The sequence below is a fragment of the Pipistrellus hanaki genome (genome assembly GCF_964339955.1).
Source record: "Pipistrellus hanaki genome assembly, chromosome: 9".
Classification (NCBI taxonomy): Eukaryota; Metazoa; Chordata; class Mammalia; order Chiroptera; family Vespertilionidae; genus Pipistrellus; species Pipistrellus hanaki.
In genome coordinates this window covers 68,559,081-68,580,882 of record NC_140511.1, presented here as the reverse complement: position 1 = coordinate 68,580,882, position 21,802 = coordinate 68,559,081, and the positions used below count along the sequence as shown (strand labels likewise).

The 21,802-nt window shown below is 55.2% G+C and overlaps 1 protein-coding gene across 1 annotated transcript in view; it reads right to left on the bottom strand.

Moving 5' to 3' along the window:
• Positions 1-267: 267 nt before the first annotated feature.
• Positions 268-21,802, bottom strand: part of ALX4 (ALX homeobox 4) — a gene marked incomplete at its 5' end in the record, with an annotated part of 35,382 nt that continues 13,847 nt past the window's right edge. Inside the window, 3 exons of the mRNA XM_084894495.1 lie at positions 268-2,402; positions 3,447-3,575; positions 10,187-10,497. Of these exons, the coding sequence (XP_084750621.1) occupies positions 2,076-2,402; positions 3,447-3,575; positions 10,187-10,497 (767 nt within the window). The 3' untranslated portion in view covers positions 268-2,075. The remainder of the gene's footprint in view (positions 2,403-3,446; positions 3,576-10,186; positions 10,498-21,802) is intronic.

Here is a 21,802-nt window from a genome sequence, read left to right as displayed (position 1 = left end):
CACAGAGAGACTTCCGCTACCAGAGGCCTTCTCTTAAAGCAGACACATAGAAAATTGGGTGGTGGAGTCCCTTCCAGAAGGATCCACTGCAAGCCCTCCTCCCCCCCTTGGGGCTTTCTCTGTGCAAGGACTCTCTCCTGGTGAAAACGTGCCTTCTTGAAGGTTCCCATTTAGGAGGAAATGGGACTGCTCCCAGCCTTGGGCAGCTTGCTCCTTCCCTCACTAGGTTTTTTTTTTTTTTTTTTGGGGGGGGGGTGGTGTCTGGTTATTTCAGTGGCCCTCAGAACTGAAAAGGCCACTCCATGATCCTCCAGCAAATGAAATCCGGAAAGCCACGCCTTCAAGGACGTCCAATGCCATGTCCGAGACCCCTGTGGCTCCAGCAGAGCGACCTCAGAGTTCCGGCTCACAGAGGCCTGGCTCGCCTGAGGGAGGCCAGAGCCAGATGCTCCCCGGCCTGTTCTGGAGCCGAGGAGAACTCGGGGCCGAGGTGGACACTGCGATTTCCTGTAAACCCCGAGCAGCTCAGAGGCAGGGGATCTGCCCAACCCAAGAGGCTGGCCTGCGTCCAGGCCCCGGGGCTGACGCGCCTGGCCCTCCTCACGGGCAGAACCAAGGGAGAGAATAAGAGACAAGCACTTCAGAGGGTGGGGGCTGCCATGGACCTCCCGGAGGACGGGGACATATTGTGTGCCATGGCTTTGGTGACGGCTGGGGCCTAGCTGCAGGTCTCAAGTCGGGCAGACGTGGAGTGCCCCTCCCCCTTGGAGGCCCCTTCCTACAGGCAGGGCAAGGCTGCCGAGGGCATCCTGGGCTCGCCCCTAGGAGCCTCCCAGAGGCCAGAGGGAGGGGCTGGGGATTCCGATCCCTTAGGAAGAAGCGTGAGGTGGGCTGTCTGCCCTGTGCCTGGAAGGCTACGGAGCCCAGTCACTGTGGAAGGTTCTGGAAGGTATGTCGGTGTGCCAGAGATGGCGGAGGATGGGAAGGCAGCCTGGAGACCGAGCGTGGGCACAGGTCCTCCAGCAGATCCCGCACACGCCCCTGACCTGTGCCTCCCCCAGGCCCTGGCTCCAGTGTCCCAGGTGTAAGTCCTTCCAAGACACTGCTCAGCTGCCCCAGTGAGTGACCAAGAGGGGACAGGAGGGAGAACCCAACCCCCTCCCCCCTCAGGGGGGCTAACTGGATGGAGAACAGACCTGCCCGACCTGCCCATGGTCGCTGTCATCCCGCCCGCAACGGGATGTCAGGGCCGGAGACAGTGTGTGTGCGAGCCCTGCCCTCACTGGACATTTCCCTGTGGCCCTTTCTCTCTCTGGAAGCTTCTCTCCCCTGAGCACTGGGGGTACCGTGGGGTCTGCATCCTCCCTGGCGATACACCCAGATCCAGGGTTTCTGGGTGCGTCCCCCTCCTGCACGTCAGCACTGCTGGTGACCGCTGGATTCTTTGGCTCCCGCTCCTCGGCCCATTCATTCCCTCTGGGCGTGTCCAGCCTGGGGATAGTCAGGATGGGGACTCCTCCATTCTGGGTGACGGTGAGGCAGGTGCCTGGGGTCCAGGAGGTCAGGTTTTATGGGGTGTTTAAGAAGAGGAAAGGAGCCAGGAGGGCGGGGGGCTGACCCTGCAGGTCAGCCTGTTCTCCAGACAGTCTTGGGGCTGCTGACCGGGGGCCACACAGAAGAAGGATGGACGGACGTGACTGCATTGCGGCTGCTGCTGAGTCTCAGCGGGAATTTAGACTTGACTCAGTGGTCACACCAGGCGGGATGGGGGAGAGGGTCTTCAGCTTCTAATGGATGCGAAGTCGCAACCCCGGCCACCGCTTCCTCCGCTGCCCCTGGCCGGGAGCAGGCATCTCGGCCTTGGTGCGGGGAGGGACAGGGGCCTGCTGTCCCCTCCCTCCCAGCAGTCCACGGGGCCTCAGACCTGGGGTGGCTGAAAGTGCTGAGGGTCAGGCCCCTGGCTCGGGCCAGGTTCCTAAGAGGAAAGTCGAGTGGGAGGCTGGGGGCCTGGAAAGCATGGGCGTGGCCAGCGCCCTGAGGTGGGGCGGGTGCGGGCCCGGGGCGGGAGGGCCCTGTCATGTGGCCCAGGAGATGGCCGCACTGTGCTCCTTGGCCTTCATGCGCAGGGCCGCAATGCTCGAGGTCTTGCGGTCCGGCTCCCCGTTGAGCTCATAGCCGTTGAGGCCCGGGCCGAGGCCGGCTCCGAACAGGCCGCCCATGTGCGTCTGGCCCACGTGGCCACCGGCCCCGGAGACGCTCAGGAAGTCGGTGACGCCGCCAGCCCCGGAGCCGGGGGGGTGGGCGTGAGGTGACATGCAGGCTGGCACCGGGTCGCAGGGGACCACGCAGGCGGGCACTGGCGAGGCTGCCCCGTTGTTGCCGATCCAGGACGGGTTCTGAATCTGGGGAGGAGGAGGGAGAGATGTCACCAGCTGCCTGGGGCAAGGGTGGGGGAGTTGGGGGGGCGGGGGGAGTCCATAGGAATACCCCCTGAGTGACCTCTCCCCACAACGAGCTCTCCCCAGCATGAGGATGAGCCCATTCTTACTTGGGAGCCCCTCTAAGCATGAAGGTCCCCCAGGCGCCCCCAGGAGAGCCTGGGCTGGGTGCTTTGGCGGCTGCCCCCCGGGGCCAGGCCTGCAGTAGGTAGAACTTCTGTCTGCTTCGAACTTCAGACTTCATCTGGGGTCCAGTGAGAGGTTGGGGCTGCAGCTAAGCAGCCGAGGGCAGCCCGTCTCGGCCGCTGCCTTCCTGATCATAGACACAGTTGCGGACTTTGTCTCTTTGTCCGTGGATCCTTTGAGGCCAGCGCCTGATTTACCTCCGGCTCCTCCCAGGCCAGAGCCTCCAGGGTACGCGATCAGTGGGGAGCGGGGAGCTGGGCGTTGGGGGCATGGGCTCTGGGCTGGTGGGTGGTGGTGTGGAGGGGGTGCGAGGGGGCAGAGGGGACCTACATCTCCCAGAAGCCAAAGTCAGTGGCTGAGGATCTCAAAGCTGATGCCCTTGAGGCCTCAGAACTCACTCGAACCAACGGATACACTGCCTCAGGAGGTGAGTGCAGCGACGGAGGGGATGGAGCCAGTGGGGCACCCATATGTCTGGGGTGAAGAGGTGGAGGGTGCCCAGGCAGTGGTGGGGGTTGGGCTGGATGCAGCTGTGTCCCCTCTCCTCTCCCCAGCTTCCACCTCTGGGCCCCATTCCCCTCTCAGCATTGATGGGGAGGCAGGTGGAGCTGGGGACTCAGCCACGCCTGGGGCAACCCTCACGTGGGACAGGAACGGCTCTGGCCTCCCACGGTCTGGTGTAAGGGCACACAGCTTACTAGGCTGGGCCCGAGGGACCTGGAAGCCGTGAGCCCCATCTCGGAGGACCTGGGTCCTTCTCCAGAGTGCGGGTTCTGGGCTGGGGGGTGGAGGTCAGAGCAGGCAGCTGGGGCAGGGACTGACCTGGGCGTAGTTCTCAGCGCGCGTGAGGAGGGGCAGCTCGTAGGCCGTGGAGAAGTGGGTCCGGACCTGCTGCATCTGCCCGAAGCGCTCCCGCTTCCGCCACTTGGCCCTCCGGTTCTGGAACCAGACCTGCAGGACAGAGCAGGTGTTGTAGGTTCGGTCCGAGGCCCAGCCCGCAGCGGTGACCGGGAGCCCAGCAGGCCACGGGGCTGCCGGCAAGCGCCGCTTCGGTGTGCATCCCCAAGGGCTTACCATCTAGAACGGTCGAAGCCGAGAGTCAGGGAGGCAGCTCGCTCACCCCCCACCAACCAGGGCCGTGACCCTGGCCAGGAACTTCATTTTTGCTACGTGTCAGGATCTAGAGCAAGCGTCACACACATGAAACGCGTCCTGGTCGTGAGCATTTATGGGGAGGTGTGGCCTGATCTGCCGTGGAGAAGCTGATAAAAGCGTGAATACCCCTCCAGAAAATTGTCCTATTAGACCAGTGGTTGGCAAACTGCAGCTTGCGAGCCACATGCGGCGTGCAAGCTGCGGTTTGCCGCTCTGTTGACTAATGAGTTTGCCGACCACTGTATTAGACCACCACACACGTGGTTTTCCGAACGGCCCGTGACTCCCTGTGGCCTGCCAGCCAGAGGCCCTCCCCTCCTGACTCTGCCTTCCCCCCACCCCCATTCTTGTGGGAAATAGTCTCCCGGCTCTGAAACCCCGTGTTAAAGGGCCTGAGGATCACAGAGCCCTGCTGGGCAACAGAGGCAGTCAGGGAGGGCTTCTTGGAGGGGAGGGCTGGAGAGGGGCCTGGAGTGTTGGCTGGAGGGAGAATCCAGGCCTGAGTTTAGAGACACCGGGCACGCTGAGGAACAGTGGGAGAAAGGAATCGAGGAAGCAGAAGTCAGACTGTGGGGACCTCGGGGGCCAAGTGCAGGGGTTTGCCCCTGATGCTGTCAGCAGAGGCAGACATGTAAGCGCTCACTCAGAAGGGGGGCTTCATGGGAAGAGGGCTGGAGGCCACCTGTCACCGAGCATGGGTGGTGGAAGCTGGCCTGACTGGGGGCCTGAGTGGGGGGGGGGTGTCCGGGGCAGGTGAAGGAGCTGGGATCCATGGGGGGTGCTTGAGGCACTTCTGGCCCAAGGCTCGTGGGCAAGAGCTCCCTTCAGGGCCTGTGAGCCCTGCCTGACTGGGAATTGCCAGGTGGGAGAGGGGTGCTGAGGGATCGGCTTCCAAGCCAGGGATGGCCTGGGGCCGAGTCAGAGGCGGGAGCTGGGCTTCCCAGAGGCAGGCTGGGCAGCAAGCCTGTCAAACCCAAAGGCTAACACGGACCCCATAAACGATGCATGCGGCCTGTGGGCTGTGCAGCCGACATGCTTTCTGCACAGGCTCCCAGTGTCGCTCAGGAACGGAGTGCCCCACGGGAGCGCTGGCACTGCCAACAGCCTCCGTTTCTGCCTCTGGAAAATGGGCCAATATTTGTATTGACATCTCCCAGGGGTGATGCCTCTTAGGTGAGACAGATGGGAAATTCCATCCATTTTTAGAGTGCTCCACATTTGTTTATTTATACCCTGTTTCCCCGAAAATAAGACAGTGTCTTATATTAATTTTTTCTCCCAAAGTTGCGCTAGGTCTTATTTTCAGGGGATGTCTTATCTTTCCATGCGCTAGGTCTTATTTTCGGAGGATGTCTTATTTTCGGGGAAACACGGTAGCGCCTGGCCTTTCTTGCTGTCCTTCGCTAGAGGAAAGGCTCAAGAAATCTGAAGTATACCGTATGTATCTCATGCCAGCGTAGGAAGGGTGGGGGGAGGAGGGAGTGTGTACTGCACCTTCCTTCCCCCCAGCCCCAAGTATGCATGGGCACAAGTGTACACACACACATGCATGCACACACACCACACACCCACACACACCCCACACACATGCATGCACACGCACCACACACACACACGTATGCACATGCACACACACACGCCTGCTGAAGTTTCTTTCAGTCACTCTTTCCCCCCTCCTGACTGTGGCACAGGAGAAGCGGTCTTCCTGTGTCCTCCCTGGAGACCGGCCCTCTCCTGGGCCTGGGGTCTCGGCCCTGCCCCAGAGCCTGCTGGGAGCCAAGGGCGGGTCAGATCTCCACTCTGAGCCGCTGAAACGGGATCCCCCTTTATCAGCGGCCTGGAATGGGGGGCTGGGGGCAGGATGAGAGAGTGCATCAGAGGAGCTTGTTTTCATTTCATGTTTAATTTCCTGCAGGCTTAGCTCAGTCTTTCTGCTCCTTCCTCCACCTCCCAGGGCTTTCTGTGGGGGGAGCCGGGGGGAGGGGAGAAGCCCACCGGAGGCATCAAGATATATGGCTTTTTCCTTCTCTCTTTGGGGGCGGGGAGAAGGCAAGAAGAGGTTCAGTTGCCGCCTGCGGAGGTTTCTGGGAGCCTGTGGACTCGGGGTCCCTGTGTGGGAACGCAGAGTGGAGAGGTGCCGGTGAAGCCTCCGCAGGCCTGGATGGGCTGGGAGGGATGCAGCGGGGAGGGAGAGGGCCAGTGTCCCTAAAGGAGCCTGGAATTGAGGGGAGGAGTAGAGGGGGGGGGGATGGAATGTGGGGGAGCTGGTTGTGGGGGAGGAGGAGGCCGGCAGAGGGGAGACCTGGGTTATCTGGGAAGATAGATGAGCAGGCGAGGGAGAGGAGGCAGAGAGAGCACTGGCTTGGGGAGGGGAGAGGGATGGGGTCAGGCTGAGGGCTGAAGAGGAGATGGTGGGAGGCGGCTGGCTGTGGGGGAGCAGGCTGCTGAGAGCAGACCTGCCACCTCCCCCTGCAATTCCTCCCTCCCTGGACCCCACCCTGTGCACATGGCTAGAGCTCTCTGCCCAGATCTGGCTTTAAGCTAAACTAGCCTCTCTGGTCTGCAGCCTCCTCCCACATAGATGGGGCGGTGGCAGGGGCATCCTCACGGGCCCGTCCTGTGCCGACATTCATGGGTCCTGAGGTTTTGCATCCTTCTATTTCTGACCCCTGGAGCCTGACACTCGGAGAGCAACCCCCCTGCTTCCACCCAGATTCCCTGTGCCCCATGCCTGTCTCCACAGCACACCCTCAGGAGGGGAGCAGGCCGCAAGGTTCTGTGTGTCTCACCCCAGACCACCCCATTCCCCGTCCCCTCCTCCGGCATGAGCCCATCGGCGCAGACCTCTCCCCAAGGAACCAACCTTCTTGGCAGAGGCCCTGCTAACCGCAGCCCATCTGGGGCCCTGGCGGGGTGGCCCAGGGCGGGGAAGGCCTCTGTCTTATTGTCTTCAGACACCAGCTGCGCAGATTGGAATCCCAGACACAGAGAGAGAGGCCCCTGCAGCCCCCTGGAGCAGGGCCAAGCCCCGGGCTTCTTCCCAGGAAGGGCCCATCTCGGCACCCCGTCACTCCTCCTGTGCCCCCCACCCAGGCACCGGGCTTCCCACCAGCTGGTGGTGGGCCCCAAACACACTGAGCGGACGCAGGCAGGGGGTTCTGCCACTATTCCCTTTGCCCCCAGGGCACTGCCAGGCTCATGGCTCAACCCAGAGGTCTGAGGCAATGAACATCCCACCCACCCTGCCAGGGCCTCCATACAAAGACGTTTCGGAGCAACCTGGCCTGCATCCTAGGACAGCAAACTGAAGCGAAAGAAGCCCCCGGGCTGGAACCGCGAGTCTCAGATCCTAGTCTCAGCACTGCCACCGCGACCCGTTCCCGAGTCCCCGGACCACAATCACTCTCTCCCCCAGCCGCTTGTGCTCCTTGTCATCAAACGAGAGGACCAGGTGATCCTCTTCAGCACTAACACACTGCAATTCTAGGATCTCCCCTTTGGATCAGAAGACAGGCAACCCTTTCTGCCTTGGCTGCTGGGAAGCTCAGAGGCGAAGTTTGTGCTCAGTGGCAACGATGATCCCAAGCCTAGATTTCTGACATGATGACCTTCCCATTTTATGAAATTGTTCCTGTTCTTAGGTGAAAATAATGAATCTTCCATTATAAGCTACTTCTCAACTCCTTTTTTGGGGGCAGGCATAGGTGTGTGTGTGTGTGTGTGTGTGTGTGTGTGTGTGTGTGTGTATGCAGAGAGAATACCAATTTAGCTGGATAGTGGTGACTGAAAAATGTTCGGCATGCCTCAGTGTCATTTCCATGTTTAGTACTGGAAGGGCCATCCTTCTTTCTATACTAAGGGAATTCTACCCCTGGGTACTTCCATCTACTTGCTAGGAACACATACAGCACACATATACGTACACACATCCTACACAGAAAATGAGTCGGTTAATCTCACACCAACACAGCACCTATAGCAGTGGTTCTCAACCTTTCTAATGCCTCGACCCTTTAATACAGTTCTTCATGTTGTGGTGACCCCCAACCATAAAATTATTTTCATTGCTACTTCATAACTGTAATTTTGCTACTGTTAATGAATTGTAATGTAAATATCTGTGTTTTCTGATGGTCTTAGGCTGTACAGAACCGCTAGCAGGGTCACCTAAGACCATCGGAAAACACAGATATTTACATTAAGATTCATAACAGTAGCAAAATTACAGTTATGAAGTAGCAACAAAAATAATTTTATGGTTGGGGTCACCATATGAGGAACTGTATTAAAGCGTTGCGGCATTAGAAAGATTGAGAACCATTGACCTACAGGAATGTTCCATTCCAGCCGACCCCTTCTCCACCTCCTGCCAAATCCATCTGCTGAGCTGAAGCCAGATTCTGGGGTTCCTGTCCAGACTCTGAGCACGTGAGGTCATGTGGCCAGTGATCCCCGACAGTGGGTGGGAGAGGGCTTTTGGAAACCCAGTAAAGCCTGCCCTGCCTTCCTTCCCCAAACACTCACTCGGGGTCAGAGCGGAAAACAACAAACAGCCTGCCCTCGGGAGCTTAGCTTAACCCCCCTGTTCACATCACTGTGGTTCAGACCACTTCTGGATGGCTACGTATTTACTGAAATGGCCGGTCCTTCCCATGTTAGCTATCGTACAGCATGATTCTGGCCTGCGCTGCAAATGTCTCTCCCTCCTCCTGGTGAGACTGGCGAAGTGTGTATCGCCTTAGAAGAGCTCTGATAAGGCTCCTTAGTGAACTAATGCCACAGGGGGTGCCCTTGGGGTCTGCTGAGCAAGGCAGGGCTCTTTGTCCCAGCACTGAAAGTCCTTCTGAGCTGAGCTGAGCTGTGCTGTACTGCTAAAAAAAAAAAAAAAAAAAAGCAAAAACAATTCCCTTTTTCCTCAAGCTATTGACTCAAGCACACTGAGGGGGAAACCTGCTATCTGATGACATTTTATTTGCCATTTCTAACAAGCTCTGGGGTGGAAAGCAGGCTGAGCATGATGCTCTATGTGAAGCTGAGGCCTGAGCTTTAATGCGTAAGTTTTGTCACCGTTTGGGGTACTCAGAGGTCTTGGTTTCCTGTCTGGTTCTTTCTTTGCTATAATTTCACACAGAGTGGCAGGGACACCCTCTCTGGACAAATGAGGTCAATTGGTCCACAAATATTTACTTTTTGCCTTTGTTTCTCTGATTTTGGCTTTCTCTAATTGGTAGGAATACAGGGATGAACAGTCACATAGTACCTGCCCTCAAAGGCTCATATTCTAGTGATAGGAGACAAACACAAAATAATTTAAGTCAGTCATTTCTACAAAGGAGATAAAATAGGATAATGTGGCAGTAGGTAACCTGGTTTGGTTGTGTTGTGTTGTGTTGTGTTGAGTTGACTTGGTTTGAGTTGAGTTACATTGTGTTGAGTTGTGTTGATTAAGTTGGATTGTATTAAATTGAGTTGTGTTGGATTTTGTTGGGTTGGGATGGGTTGAGATGTATTGAGTTGTGTTGCATTGTGTTGCATTTGTGTTGGTTTTGTTTGAGTTGGGTTGTACTGAATCAAGCTGAGCTGGATTTTGTTGTTGTGTTGTGTTGAGTTGACTTGGTTTGAGTTGAGTTACATTGTGTTGAGTTGTGTTGATTAAGTTGGATTGTATTAAATTGAGTTGTGTTGGATTTTGTTGGGTTGGGATGGGTTGAGATGTGTTGAGTTGTGTTGCATTGTGTTGCATTTGTGTTGGTTTTGTTTGAGTTGGGTTGTACTGAATCAAGCTGAATTGGATTTTGTTGTTGTGTTGTGTTGAGTTGTGTTTTGTTGGTTTGGGTTAAGTTGAGTTGTATTGAATTGAGTTGTGCTGGATTTTATTGTGTTATATTGTGTTTGTTGTGTGATTGGGTGGTGCAGAGGGCTTCTGCTTTCACCATAATGGTCAAGAAGACTTCTCAAAGGAGGCATATAGAGTTGGGACCTGAAATACAGAGGAGTAGGTGGCCCTCTTGGGAAGAAGGAAGAGCTGGATTGGTCTTGGTCTCTGCCCACTGGGCTGCTGTGATGTCTTTAAGTTTACCCTGTTTCCTTTCTAAGAGACAGATCTTCTATAGCAGAGACTAGTCATTTACTCCTTTATGAAACCACTTAGACTCTCACACCACTTAGAGCCCAAATACAGCTTCCAAGCTTCCTGCCCCACCCTCCCCCCACAGGGCCCTCTTCTCCCACTCCTACTCCAACCAGAGGAAGGAGCCCAATGTTAAAGTGAAGCAGGGCGGGCTGGGAGCCTCTGGGGCTCTCCTTGGACAAGGTGAAGACAGTGTGGTTGAGGGACAGTCGGCAGGCTCAGCTCCAAGGGAAGGCCCCGCTCTCACACTCCACCCCCCCCAGGCACCCTCACTGACCTGCACTCGGGCCTCGGTGAGGTCCGTCCTCATGGCCAGCTGCTCCCGCGCGTACACGTCGGGGTAGTGGGTCTTCTGGAAGACCTTCTCCAGCTCCTCCAGCTGGTAGCTGGTGAAGGTGGTCCGGTTCCGCCGCTTCTTGCCCTTGTTACTCTCCGAGTCAGCCTTCTCCAGCGGGCTGGGGAGGTCAGCGCTGGCCCGGTCCTGGGGCCCCTTCACCCCAGCCTCCTTCACACTGAGGTAGCTGCTGTCCATCCCCACCGTATCAGAGTCGGGTGGCAACTCTGGCTCACTCAGGGAGCTCTCTTTGGCTGAGGGGGAAGGAAACAAGGTCAGAAACCAGTGACTGAATCAAGAAAGAGAGCAAGGAGGGATAGGGGTGCCATCCTCTGACTTGTCTCATTGGGTATGAGGTCAGGAGGCCTGGGTTCTAATCTTGGCTTGCCATTACCATGCTGGGTGACCTTGAGCAAGTCCCTTTCCCTCTCTGAGACTTTACCATCATCTCAAAATGGTTCCTTTTTAGCATCAATGTTATGTGAATATGGGTCAGTCATTATGACATTTATGATTCCCGCCCTTCTGAGCCCAGTCTCCTCCTTCTAGAAGGCCCCCCCCCCCCTTGCCAGAACTTCTCCTTTGGGCATGGAGGGTGTGAGTCAGTGCTTTGGAACCCCGAGATGGAAGGGAAAACTCATTCAGCTGTCATTTCAGGACCAACTGAGCTTGGGATGAGGAGGAGAGGCCCAGGCAGGCGGAAGTGCCCCTCTTTTCCTGGCCTGGTGTCTTTTGGAGGTTCAGCAGGAATTGCGGCTCCCTCTCCAAAAATCCACATCCCCTTGCCCTCCACACTGGTCTCACCAATTGGCCAAGCAGTGTCCGGCCCCCTCCAGGGGGGCCTTGGTTGATTTACACAAAGCTGGAGGCCCACACCCACTGCTGTCTGTCAGAATGGGGCTCCGCCCACCAGTTCTTAGAAGCTGGAAAGGATCAGTCAATCAATGCAGGTCAGGGATGAGACAGAGGCCCGGGTGGGAGTGGTGTGTCTGCATCCAAAGAGCCCTGTTAGCACGTGGGCAGACACAATGGCCTTTGGGGTTGGAGCAAGGGCTCTGGAGCCTGACCCTAGGTATGAATCCCACAGGGATGACTCTCCAGCTGTGTGCTTTGGACACTTCACTGAACCTCTTTGTGCCTCAGTTTCCTCCTCTGTAACATGGGGCTGACGATCGCAGCAGGATAGGTATCCTCATAGGGTAGTTGTTGGATTCAAGAGGCCACCATGTAAAGCACGGGGCACAGTACCGGCTGGCTGTGCACGTTCCTGCCAGCGCCCTTATTCCCAGGGTGGTCTTGGCTGGCCAACAGCAGAGGACTGACCCTGGAGAAGTCCTCCGAGCGGGCAGACACTCGCCGGAGCCCCTGGGTGCGAGTGCGTGTGCGGCCCTGTGGGGAGGGAGCGGGCTGGTGTCTGCAGACAGGGTGTGAGCCCCTCTCGGAGCCCCTGTCTGTAGCTGGAGTTAGATGACATCACAGATGGATGAGACACATGTGCGCAGCCTCTGACAGGACCTTGCACACACAGGCTCCGATCACCACAAGCATGAGGGTCACGCTAACCCTCGCTTTCCTCTTCTGGGACGCGGCCCAAGCAGTGGGCAGTATGTGTTGGGACGAGGCCGCTGGCCCAGGTCTCCTGACCCTGCCCAGGTCCTGAGGCTTCAGGCTCGCTCCAGGCTTTGTGGGTACCCCGGGGCTCTCTTCAAGGGGGGGAAAGCTGCGAGGGACATTTCGTCTCTGTCATTCTACCTCCCTCTCCGAGGCCCTGAAGATGAGGGGGTGGAGGTGAGGGAGCCTGGAAGCAGCTCCAGGAGGACATTTCGGGGGGTCACTGCCAGTGCCGACACCCCCAGGGGGTGGGCCGGCCCACGGGATCACGCATGACACCATGTGAGCCTGGCACAGACCGCCAGGTCTTGGTGACAGCTTCATGTGAACTGCCGCTGGCAGCTGGGCCAAGAGCTTTCAGCAGAGATATTTATCTTCCTGGCAGACAAATAAGTTTTATATTTTGGGTGTTTTTTTTTTTTTTGTTTTTTTTTAAAGAGAAGAAATCCCACTCAGCCTCACCAAAAATAAACATCTCTGTTATGCAACTTCCTGTAGGTCTGACTGGCAGGGGGCAGCCCCTACCCCTCCTGCCCGCGCCCTGGGCTCCCTAGGCCCCATCCCATGACCCCGTGGACCCTTAGCGCAGCCTCGGGCCCCCAGGCTGGGGTTGGGGCCGCCCCGCAGAGCCTCACGGGCTGAGCAGAAGGAACTCCATGTTATGGAAACGAATGGTTGGTAGGGACCAAAGTCCTGGTTTTAACTGGGGGGGAACTGAGGCCAGAGAGCACGGGGAATGTGCGCTAACCCTCTCAAGTCCTGGGTCCTTCCCCGAGGAGAGCAGGAGAGCATAGGGGCAGAAGAACCAGGCCTCCCATAGCCAAGGAGCCCTGCTCAGCGTGTCATGGGGCAGAAGGGCTGCCTGGGGATGAGGGAGAAGCCCCTCAGGGCTGCACTGGGTCTGGGCTTAGCCAGTGCGGAGGCGGAGGCGGCAGAACAGCCAGTCTTCCACGGTGAGGAGTCAGAACTCAGTCTCCCCACCTCTAGCCACCCACTGAGAGGGCGTGAGGGGGGAGATGGGGAGACAGCACGGTCTGTGTGCAGACACCACACCAAGGGCTGGGAGGTCTGCCATGACTCCGTGGGACTCATTTCACATCAGTCTCGTCTGCAGATGGGGCAGGCACGCCCCTCGGGAACGGGGCAGGGGGGTGAGGGGAAGCAGGCAGAGAGGGTGTCACACCTCATCAGGGTGGCGAATCCCTCCCACCCTGGGACTATGGACCTTCCCCTTGGGATCTGGATGGGGAGGGGGGTGGGCATGTCTGTGTCCAGGTGAACGTCCACCGACCGGAAAGGCAGGAGATGCGGGGATTCTGGCAAACGGATGCTTCCGGTGCTCAAAGAGGAAGGAGAGCCTCCCAATCCCAGTCCTGATTAGTGGTCGCCTTGCTTGACGTCCTTTGGCAGCAAAGGAACTTTCCCCGAGGTTCTGTGCCCGCCCCCCCCCCCCCCCAGCTGGTGGCATGACAAGCCGAGGCCCTCTCAGGTTCTGGGTCCAAACCTCCTGGACTTGTGGCATCTAGCTCAGCCTCCTTCCACCCCAACATCTCCACCCAGTGCCGCTGCCCAGGCTTTGGTGACAGAACTCACTGCCCCTGGCAGCTGGACCTCCGTCCTGCAGTCCAGCCCTGTCTGTGTCCTGGAGACCTGATGCCCTGCTCCTGGTTCTAACCCTACAGACCCCCCAATACAGCCCGGTGGGCATTGAGGGTCGGCTGCCCCCTCGGAGTCTCCCATCTCCTGACTATGAAGGTTCAGTTCCCCTCGCTGCTCCTCAGGTGGCCCCGGGTATATGGAGCCTGTCTCTGACAGGCGGATGCCAGGGATGGTGCCAGCAAATTGTTCTCTGGCTGGATGATCCCAAGGGGCTGGTGGAGAAGCAGCATGGCATCCTGAGACCTGGGTGCCCTTCTCAGTAAGATGGCACTGAAAATAGAGCTCCTGGAACACACACCCCCCCCTGTCTCCCAGGGCGGGCCCAGGCGGCAGAGGCACGGAGACGGGCTTGGGCATGTCCAGGAACCCCAGCCGGGCATCTGCCAGGAGCCGGCTCCACACCCACCAGGCTGCTGGGCTGGGGTGGAGAAGTCCCCTGGGAGTCTGCCCGCTGGCCAGGCTGCAGAACCACTGTCTTCAGGACAATGGCACCAGCATGAGGCCGAGGAGCAGCAAGCCCTGCCTGGGGCCGGGTCACTGGCCTGGCCTGTGGGTTGGGCTCCTCCCCAGCCCCCCTCCACTCCCCCAGGCAGGTCCCGTAAGGACTTCGAACGGTGCTGTGCTGACTGACAGCCCTTCCACAGTGGGCTTTGTCTCGGGCTGTGGGGCCCAATACCCTGAAATCCTGATCTGCATCTTCCCTGTGGAATGTCCCGATGTGGACATGACCCCCAGGCCACCCAGAAGAATCAGTTAAGGTGCCTAAGACACGGAGCGTGAGCACCATGGGCCCATGGAAGGTGCACGGGCCCTGGTGGCCGTGGCGGTACCGCCTGCTGTTCAGACAGCCCAAGGTGAATGCTACTTCCATCGCCCACTGCTGATGAAGTGGGAGCTTTCAATTCAAGGTTCTGTTCTCAATCAGCGGCCCCCAGGGCCCGGGGTCTCTGCCCGAGCTCCTCCAGGCCTGAGCCTCTTCCAGGAGCTGCCGGGTCCATCCTGGCTGTTGGGTTTGGAGAAATAGGAAAGCTTTCTTTATCCCCTGGCCCTCTCTGCCCACTTGTCCTGGTTCAACCCAGAGGCATCACTCTAATGTAGCCTGACCCTTGTTGGATGTGAGGGCCCTTGAGAGGTTTCCAAAGGTGCCTGCGAGTGTTTATAACTAGGATTTAAAGAGAACATGTTAGGACTGTGGTTTAAAGAGAAGGGACTGCCGAAACCGGTAGTGGGTAGAGAGAGCATCAGCCTGTGGACTCAAGGGTCCTAGGTTTGATTCCTTCAAGGGCATGTACCTTGGTTGCGGGCACATCCCTAGTTGGGGTTGTGCAAGAGGCAGCTGATCGATGAGTCTCTCTCATCGATGTTTCTAACTCGCTATCCCTCTCCTTCCTCTCTGTAAAAAATCAATAAAATATATTTTAAAAAATAAATAAAGAGAAGGGACTTCTGAAGCCATTGGGGGAAGAGAGTGCCGGGTGTCTCTGTGTGGGTGCTCCTTCCGTGTGCCCAGAGTGTGCCCTCGGGCAAGAGGCATGGCCACAGTTGTTAATGGGTGTGGGGGTAGGGACCTACGTGTACTTGCCTGCAGAGCATGCGCACTTGTGCAGGCAAGTGGGATGTGTGTGCTATTGCATGTGTAAGCAAGCATTATCCTGCAAATACACATGAGTGGGTATGGCCATAGGTGGTGTGTGTGCATGTGTGAGTGTGCATGTGTGCGTGTGTGTGTGTGTGTGTGTGTGTGTGTGTTTGTGTGTGTATGTGTGTGTATAGTTGTGCCCAGGCCTTGCACATGGAGTGTGTGTCTGAGGGTCTGAATAATCGTATCCTCCCTGGTTTTGATTACATCTATTTTTCCTCCAAACATCTGCTTTGAGGGACATGCCGCCCGCTCCGCTCGCTCTGTTCTCGGGTGAGCGGCCTCGCACCCCCTGTGGCAGAGCGCACAGCGCCGATGTAATCTCCTTAAACAAAACAGGCCAGCGTGAGGCCCTTTCATGCTATTTAAAGGGCAGTGACTAAGCCCACTGCTGTCCAAACAGTCCTGTGGGGGTGGGGTGGAGGCCAAAGGTTACCCATCGATCACGTCCCCAGCACACCTCCTCTGCCACCGGGCTCTGACCAGAGCTCAGCTTGAAGGCCCTCATTTAGCCCCGGGCCCGATCAGGAGGGCTGAAGGAGTGGCATTGCAGTGAGCACACGTGGAGGCTGTCCTTTGGGCACCAGTGGGGGCGGTGTCCCTGTCCAATGGAGCTGCCCACCTGCAGAGGACAGCGGGCTGAGTCACAGGTGCTTGGGCCGGCCAGCCACCAGGTGACCCAGCGCTCCTGTTCACCTACACGCACCAGCCTCAGCCCTAAATGCTTCTCCGGACAAGGGCAGTCTGAGACACTGTCACCAACCACAGGGCTGAGGCTACCAGAAGACTCAATGCCAACTGATCTCCTCAATGGGCCTGGGACAGCAAGAGGACATTAGGGGAAGCTAGTGACACCTGAGTACAGTGATATTTAAAGAAAACAAAAACAGCTGAAACCGGTATGGCTCAGTGGATAGAGCATCAGTCTGGGGACTGAAGGGTCCCAGGTTTGATTCCAGTCAAGGGCATGTACCTTGGTTGCGGGCACATCCCCATTGTGGGGGGTGGGCAGGAGGCAGCTGATCGATATTTCTCTCTCATCGGTATTTCTAAATCTCTGTATCTCTTCCTTCCTCTCTGTAAAAATCAATAAAACATATTTAAAAGAAGAAAAGAAAACAAAAACAATGGGCAAAGCATGTGATCAGACACTCCACGCAGGTGTAAAATACGCATGAAACATGCCCGGCGTATTGCCCGCCATGAAAGGCAGATGACGAGCCCTGTGAGATGTCACTGCACACACACACCCAGCAATGGAAGTCAGAACCGGGCGGTACCAAGTGCTGGCGAGGACACGGAGCAACTGGAACTCTCTCATCGCTGGTGGGCACGGTGGGGCTGTGTCAGAGCCATAGGCTGGCCACACGACCCAGCAGGTTCACTGCCAGGCATTTGCCGGAAATAAACGAAGACATTTTCGGGGGATAGGGGCACCAAATCTGCATGCACTGTTTAGAGCGCCTTTGTTCATAATCGCCCCAAAACTGGAAACAACCCGACTGTGGGTGGCTGAGCAAACTGTGGTGCAGCTATGCGATGGGGTACTGGTCAGGGATCAGCGGAACACGTGCTGATACAAGCAATGGCACGGCTGACTCTCAAAAGCAGGCTATGGTCTGCAAGAGAGGCCGGTCTCGAAATGAACGTAACGCATCCCTGCACTTATTTATCATATGGCATTTGGGGAAGGCGACAGGTCAGGACGGAGGAGAGACCACTGGTGGTCGGGTCGGGGAGGGGTTTGACCACAAAGGGTGACACCTGTGTGTGGACCCATCCAGTATCCCAATCGTTACAGGAACGTGTTAAAATTCATAAAACTTACACCCCCCACACATTTAAATTTTACAGAATCTTATTTTAAAAATAAAAGAGATGTGAGTAAAGAAAGTACAGAATTGTGTTTAAATATACTAAGGGAAACTAAGCAAGTGAAACGTTTGTAGGTCTCCACCCAGTAATCCCACCTCTAGGAATTTATCCTGAAGGAATGATTATGATGAGCACAAAGAATTAACTAGAGAGAAAGTTCACGTGGCATTATTACACAGAAACCCTGAAAATAGCCAGGATGTCTGGGAAAAGACCTGGGTTAAATGAAGGACGGTGGTTCCAGAAATGGAAGCTCTTTCCTCTGCAGACTATTTCTTCCTTGGCATTTGACACGCATATTATTACGTGTTTATTTGTTTTTTACACCCCCCTCCCTTTGTTTATTATCTCTCTCTCCCTTCCATAAAATAGGGAGTATATCTGAATATATTTGTTTTGTTGTCCTTCACTCTATTGCCTAGCATTGTGGCTGGCACGTAGTAGGTGTTCACTAAACATTTGATGAACAAATGAAAGAAACTGGCATTATAGAAGAATAGCATTTTAGTACTCAGAAAAATGTTCATAATATATTAAGTAAATCTCATTTGAGAGGTGGGGAAAGGGGGTGGGTGGGTGAAGGATCTGTCCTTAGAAAATACTAGAAGTTTCCAGAGGTAAGAACACAGGTTCATTTTGTTCTTTTTTGTTTGTTTGTTTATGGTTTGCGTTAATTTTCTGTTTATCCTACCATGAACAGGAATTGCTTTTATCACTTTATAATGCTATTTGAAAGCAGCCATTAGTAATAAGTGCTGGATGCTGCTGGAGGGATGTGAGCCCCACTTGGAATGGGTGGAGGAAGGGGGCAAGCTTCAGAGAAAGACCCCTTTTGCAGTAGTCATTGGCCACCTCCTCACAAACTGGGCCCCTCCAGACTCTGAGGCCTCTTGGATAACACACACACACACACACATGAACCCTGTTTTCTGAAAGTCTTTTTTAACCCAAGACTGTCCTGTACATCGTTCCATGCTGTTCCATATTCTTCCACCACATCCTTTTTCGTGGCTGCATAGTATTCCACCACATAGCTAAACTCTATTTTATCTAAGCAATCCTCTCCTGTTGGCTTTCTGACTCTCTGAAATTATCACAGGCCTCTGATGACCATCCTTATCAGTAAGCCCCTCAGGACACTCATGGTTTCCTTAGAAGACACTCCAAGCACTAGAAATACTGAGCTAAATCATGCACACAACCTTACAACCTCGGAGGACACGGCCAAACTGTCTCCTAAAAATGTTCCCAATTCCTCAGTGACCAGCAGGGTGCCCACTGCTGCAGGGCCATACTGTTTTTAAATCTTTGCCAGTGTGATGGGTAAAAGTGAAATTTTGTTTGCATTTACTTTTCTGAAATAACCAGTGAAGTGAAACCTTGCATTTGTCGTGAATTGCTCCTGTTGGGTTTATTTTTGTGAATTGCTTCTATTGGGTTTCCAAGGTGACCCCTTCTCCCAACCTGACTCCTAGGGTGGGCTCCCTTCTTCAGCACTGAATTCCCTGCCTGTGAGAGATGATTCACGGGGCTGTACCTCCATGAGACTCAGAAGAGCCAGGTCTCCCTGATGCGTTGCTAGGTCTTGAGCCAGCGCCTAGGCTCCTGTCCTTGGTGGCACCGGGGCAGCTTTGTCTGCCCTGCTGAGGGTCGCTCCACAGAAAAGCGACCCAGGCCTTGGTCCCTAGCACACACTGCTTGTGGGGGGTGGCTGCAGCATCGGGGTGGGAATGCAGACCTTGTGGAAGGAGGGGGTGCAAGGAAACCAGCCACAGGGAAGGCCATGAAGACCAACGGTGGCCCCGCAGCCTCTGTGGTCGGGAACAAAACTCTTGGCTGTTCTGTTTCCTCAGCTCCATCAGTATTGTTCAAATCTTAGCCAGGAAGTGGGGGGCGGGGGAGGGTTGTGGAGAGGGAACAACCTCTGCAGGAAGCCAAGAGGAGGCGTCCCTGGGTCTTGGGGTGCTCTGCTCACCCGAGGGTGGGGTCCCTGGCCCCTGCCAGAAGGTAGTAGGGTCACACTCCCAGGTGGCCAGAATCAAAGCTGCAGTTGCTCATACTGGCCACCAGGAGACACTGCAGTCCCAACAAAGTTCCTCTGGGCAAAGGTGGTGTCTCAGGGCCCCAGTCCCCTGATGAAATTTCTATAACTTTGGTTGAAGACTCAGGCCCTTACCTGGGAGGGTTTGCCAAGCAAGTAGTTACTCAGTCCTGCTATGTGTCTGCTGTTGTCTTAGCACAACAAGGGACACAGCTGGGTGAGGTGGATCCGTGCTCCACCCCATGGAGCCATTTCCTCCTCTAGTTCTGAGGGTGTTCACATTCTTGACTCATTTTGATCCTTTCCAAATGTCCCCACGGTGGTCTGAGCATCCTCATGTTAGAGGTAGGAAAGCAGGCTAACTGAGGGAGCCTTCGAATGTCTCCGCGCCGAGGAGCAGCCTGCCCTGAGCTCCCTTTCTTCCCGAGCTGCCTCCCTTGCAGAGCCAGGGAGTCCTGGCTCTCCAGCTACTTGAAATGAGCTGAGGAACGCACCCCCTCCCCAGGGCCCCTGGTGTTTTGCCTGGTTGGCTCTCCATGTGGCTGGCAGATTTGATGCCAACTCTTCTGTGGGTTCTTCCCAAGGGAGACTCAGCAGAGGCCGGGCTGCAGACAGAAGCTCTCTGTTCTTCCCGCACAGGGGGGTGGGGGTTTTGTTCCTGTTGAGAGGATGGAGGGGGCTTCCCAGAGCCAAGGAAGGAAACCGAATGAGCACTGAGCTCTCCCTACAAACCAGGAACTGTGCTTCATGCTTTACCCAGTACTAGGACATCTATCATCCATCACAGTCACCGTTACTGACCCTTTACAACTTTGTGAAACATCCCCATTCCACAGGCCCAGACACTGAGGCCAGAGGGAGTAAATGACTTATCTAAGAACATACAATGGATAAGAGGCAGAGCTGGGGTCTGAACCCAAAGCCTGGGCATTTCCTCTGGACCTTCCTGGGGTGCATTCCTTGTGTGGGACTGGGACATGGCACCAGGAATCAGGTTAAGGAGGGCGTGAAAAAGACTGGGACTCAGGAGAATGGCTCCCCGCAGATGCCTCCGACCCCATTACGGCCCACCTTCAGTGCTGGGCCTGACAGAACCTGTGGCACCTGGGATCACCAGTGTGGGTCATTGCCTTGTCTCAGGACTTGTTTTCAGGGTCTCCAACATCCCCAGGCTACTCCCAACTAACTTTCTTGTTCTCTCCCTGACATTATGTCTTGGTTTGCATTCATTCTCTACCAAATACTGAAGTATTGAGAGGTAAAAAGGCAACTTTCTCTTAAGAAGGTCATAAGAAAATAATATTTATGTTATGTTTATAGGCATATTATGAATACAGATACAATATATACATAGAGAGAATGCAAGAGAGATGGATACCGCCTATATGATGAAATGTTAAATTTGGGGAGTTGGCATCAAGGGCATCTGGGAATTCTCTGTACTTGTACCTTTTCTTAAAGTCTGAAATTACCTTAATACAAAAATTTGCTTTAAAGAAGAATGTGGATAAATGAGGAAAAACCGCTTTATCCAGGAATCCTCCTTCGGAACCCGTATTGGTAATCCTCTGAACAGGACCCAGACTGGAGTTCAGTTAGCAGCCTCCCGCCTACCCCTCACCGCCCACAGCCTCTTGCGATTTTGTCATTAAGATGACAAGGTAGATGCCAACTCTGGGGACAAGCCCTCCTTCCCAGTTCTTCGGACACCTTCGTTGTCACAGAAGATCTGGCGGCTCAGAACTCACGGTCCCCATCTAGCTTCTCTGAGGCTGCAGGAGGCAGTATTTTGTTCCCTGAGGTCAAGCTACTGTTGGAACTTATCTAAAAATGTATTTTATCTTTTCAAGCCTATTGTAACTTCAGCTTTCCTACAGTTAGAGTAAATGAGTGAGGTTTCCTTGTATAAAAAATAAAGTGGTGAGATGGAAAGCCTACCGACAACTAATACACGGGGACAGCCAACTGTCCACCAGCGGGAGAACGGATAAGCCAATTGTGGTGAATGCAGTACACGGGAGTGTTATTCAGCCTCAGAGAAGGAAGTTCTGGCATATGGATACATCTTGAGGATAGCCAGCTGAGTGGAATAAGCCAGTCACCAAAAGACAAATCCTGTATAACTCCACCCATGTGAGGTACCTCGAGTACCTCAAGTTCATGGCGGCAGAAAGCAGTGTGGTGGTTGCTGGGTGATGGGGCAGGGACTTGTGGGTAATATCAGGAAGTGATATTCAACTGTAGCCATACAGAGCTTTAGTTTTATGAGATGAAAAGAGCTATGGAGATGGGTGGTGGGGATGGGTGCCCAACATCATTAATACACTTAATGCCACGGACCTCACACTTAAAAATGACAAAGGTGGCACATTTGTTACGTGGATTTTATCACAATAAAAAATTGAGGAGCCCGGCCAGCAGGGCTCAGGGGTTGAGCATCGACCTATGAACCAGGAGGTCAGGGCACATGCCGGATTACGGGCTCCAAACCCACGAAGGGCGTGCAGGAGGCAGCCAATCAATGATCTCTCCCTTCCTTTCCTCTCTGAAATCAATAAAAAAATGTTTTTTAAGAAATTGGGGGGAGGAAAGGGAAAGAAAGTCCACTAGCCAGTGTCCCATAGGCCCTCTGTCCTGCCTGCATGACCTGCTCCATCCAGTCCTAGGTCCCTTCCACCCCCAGCTTATGCCCTGAATTCTTTCTCCCTGTCTTCTCCCATGTGCTATGTCTAGA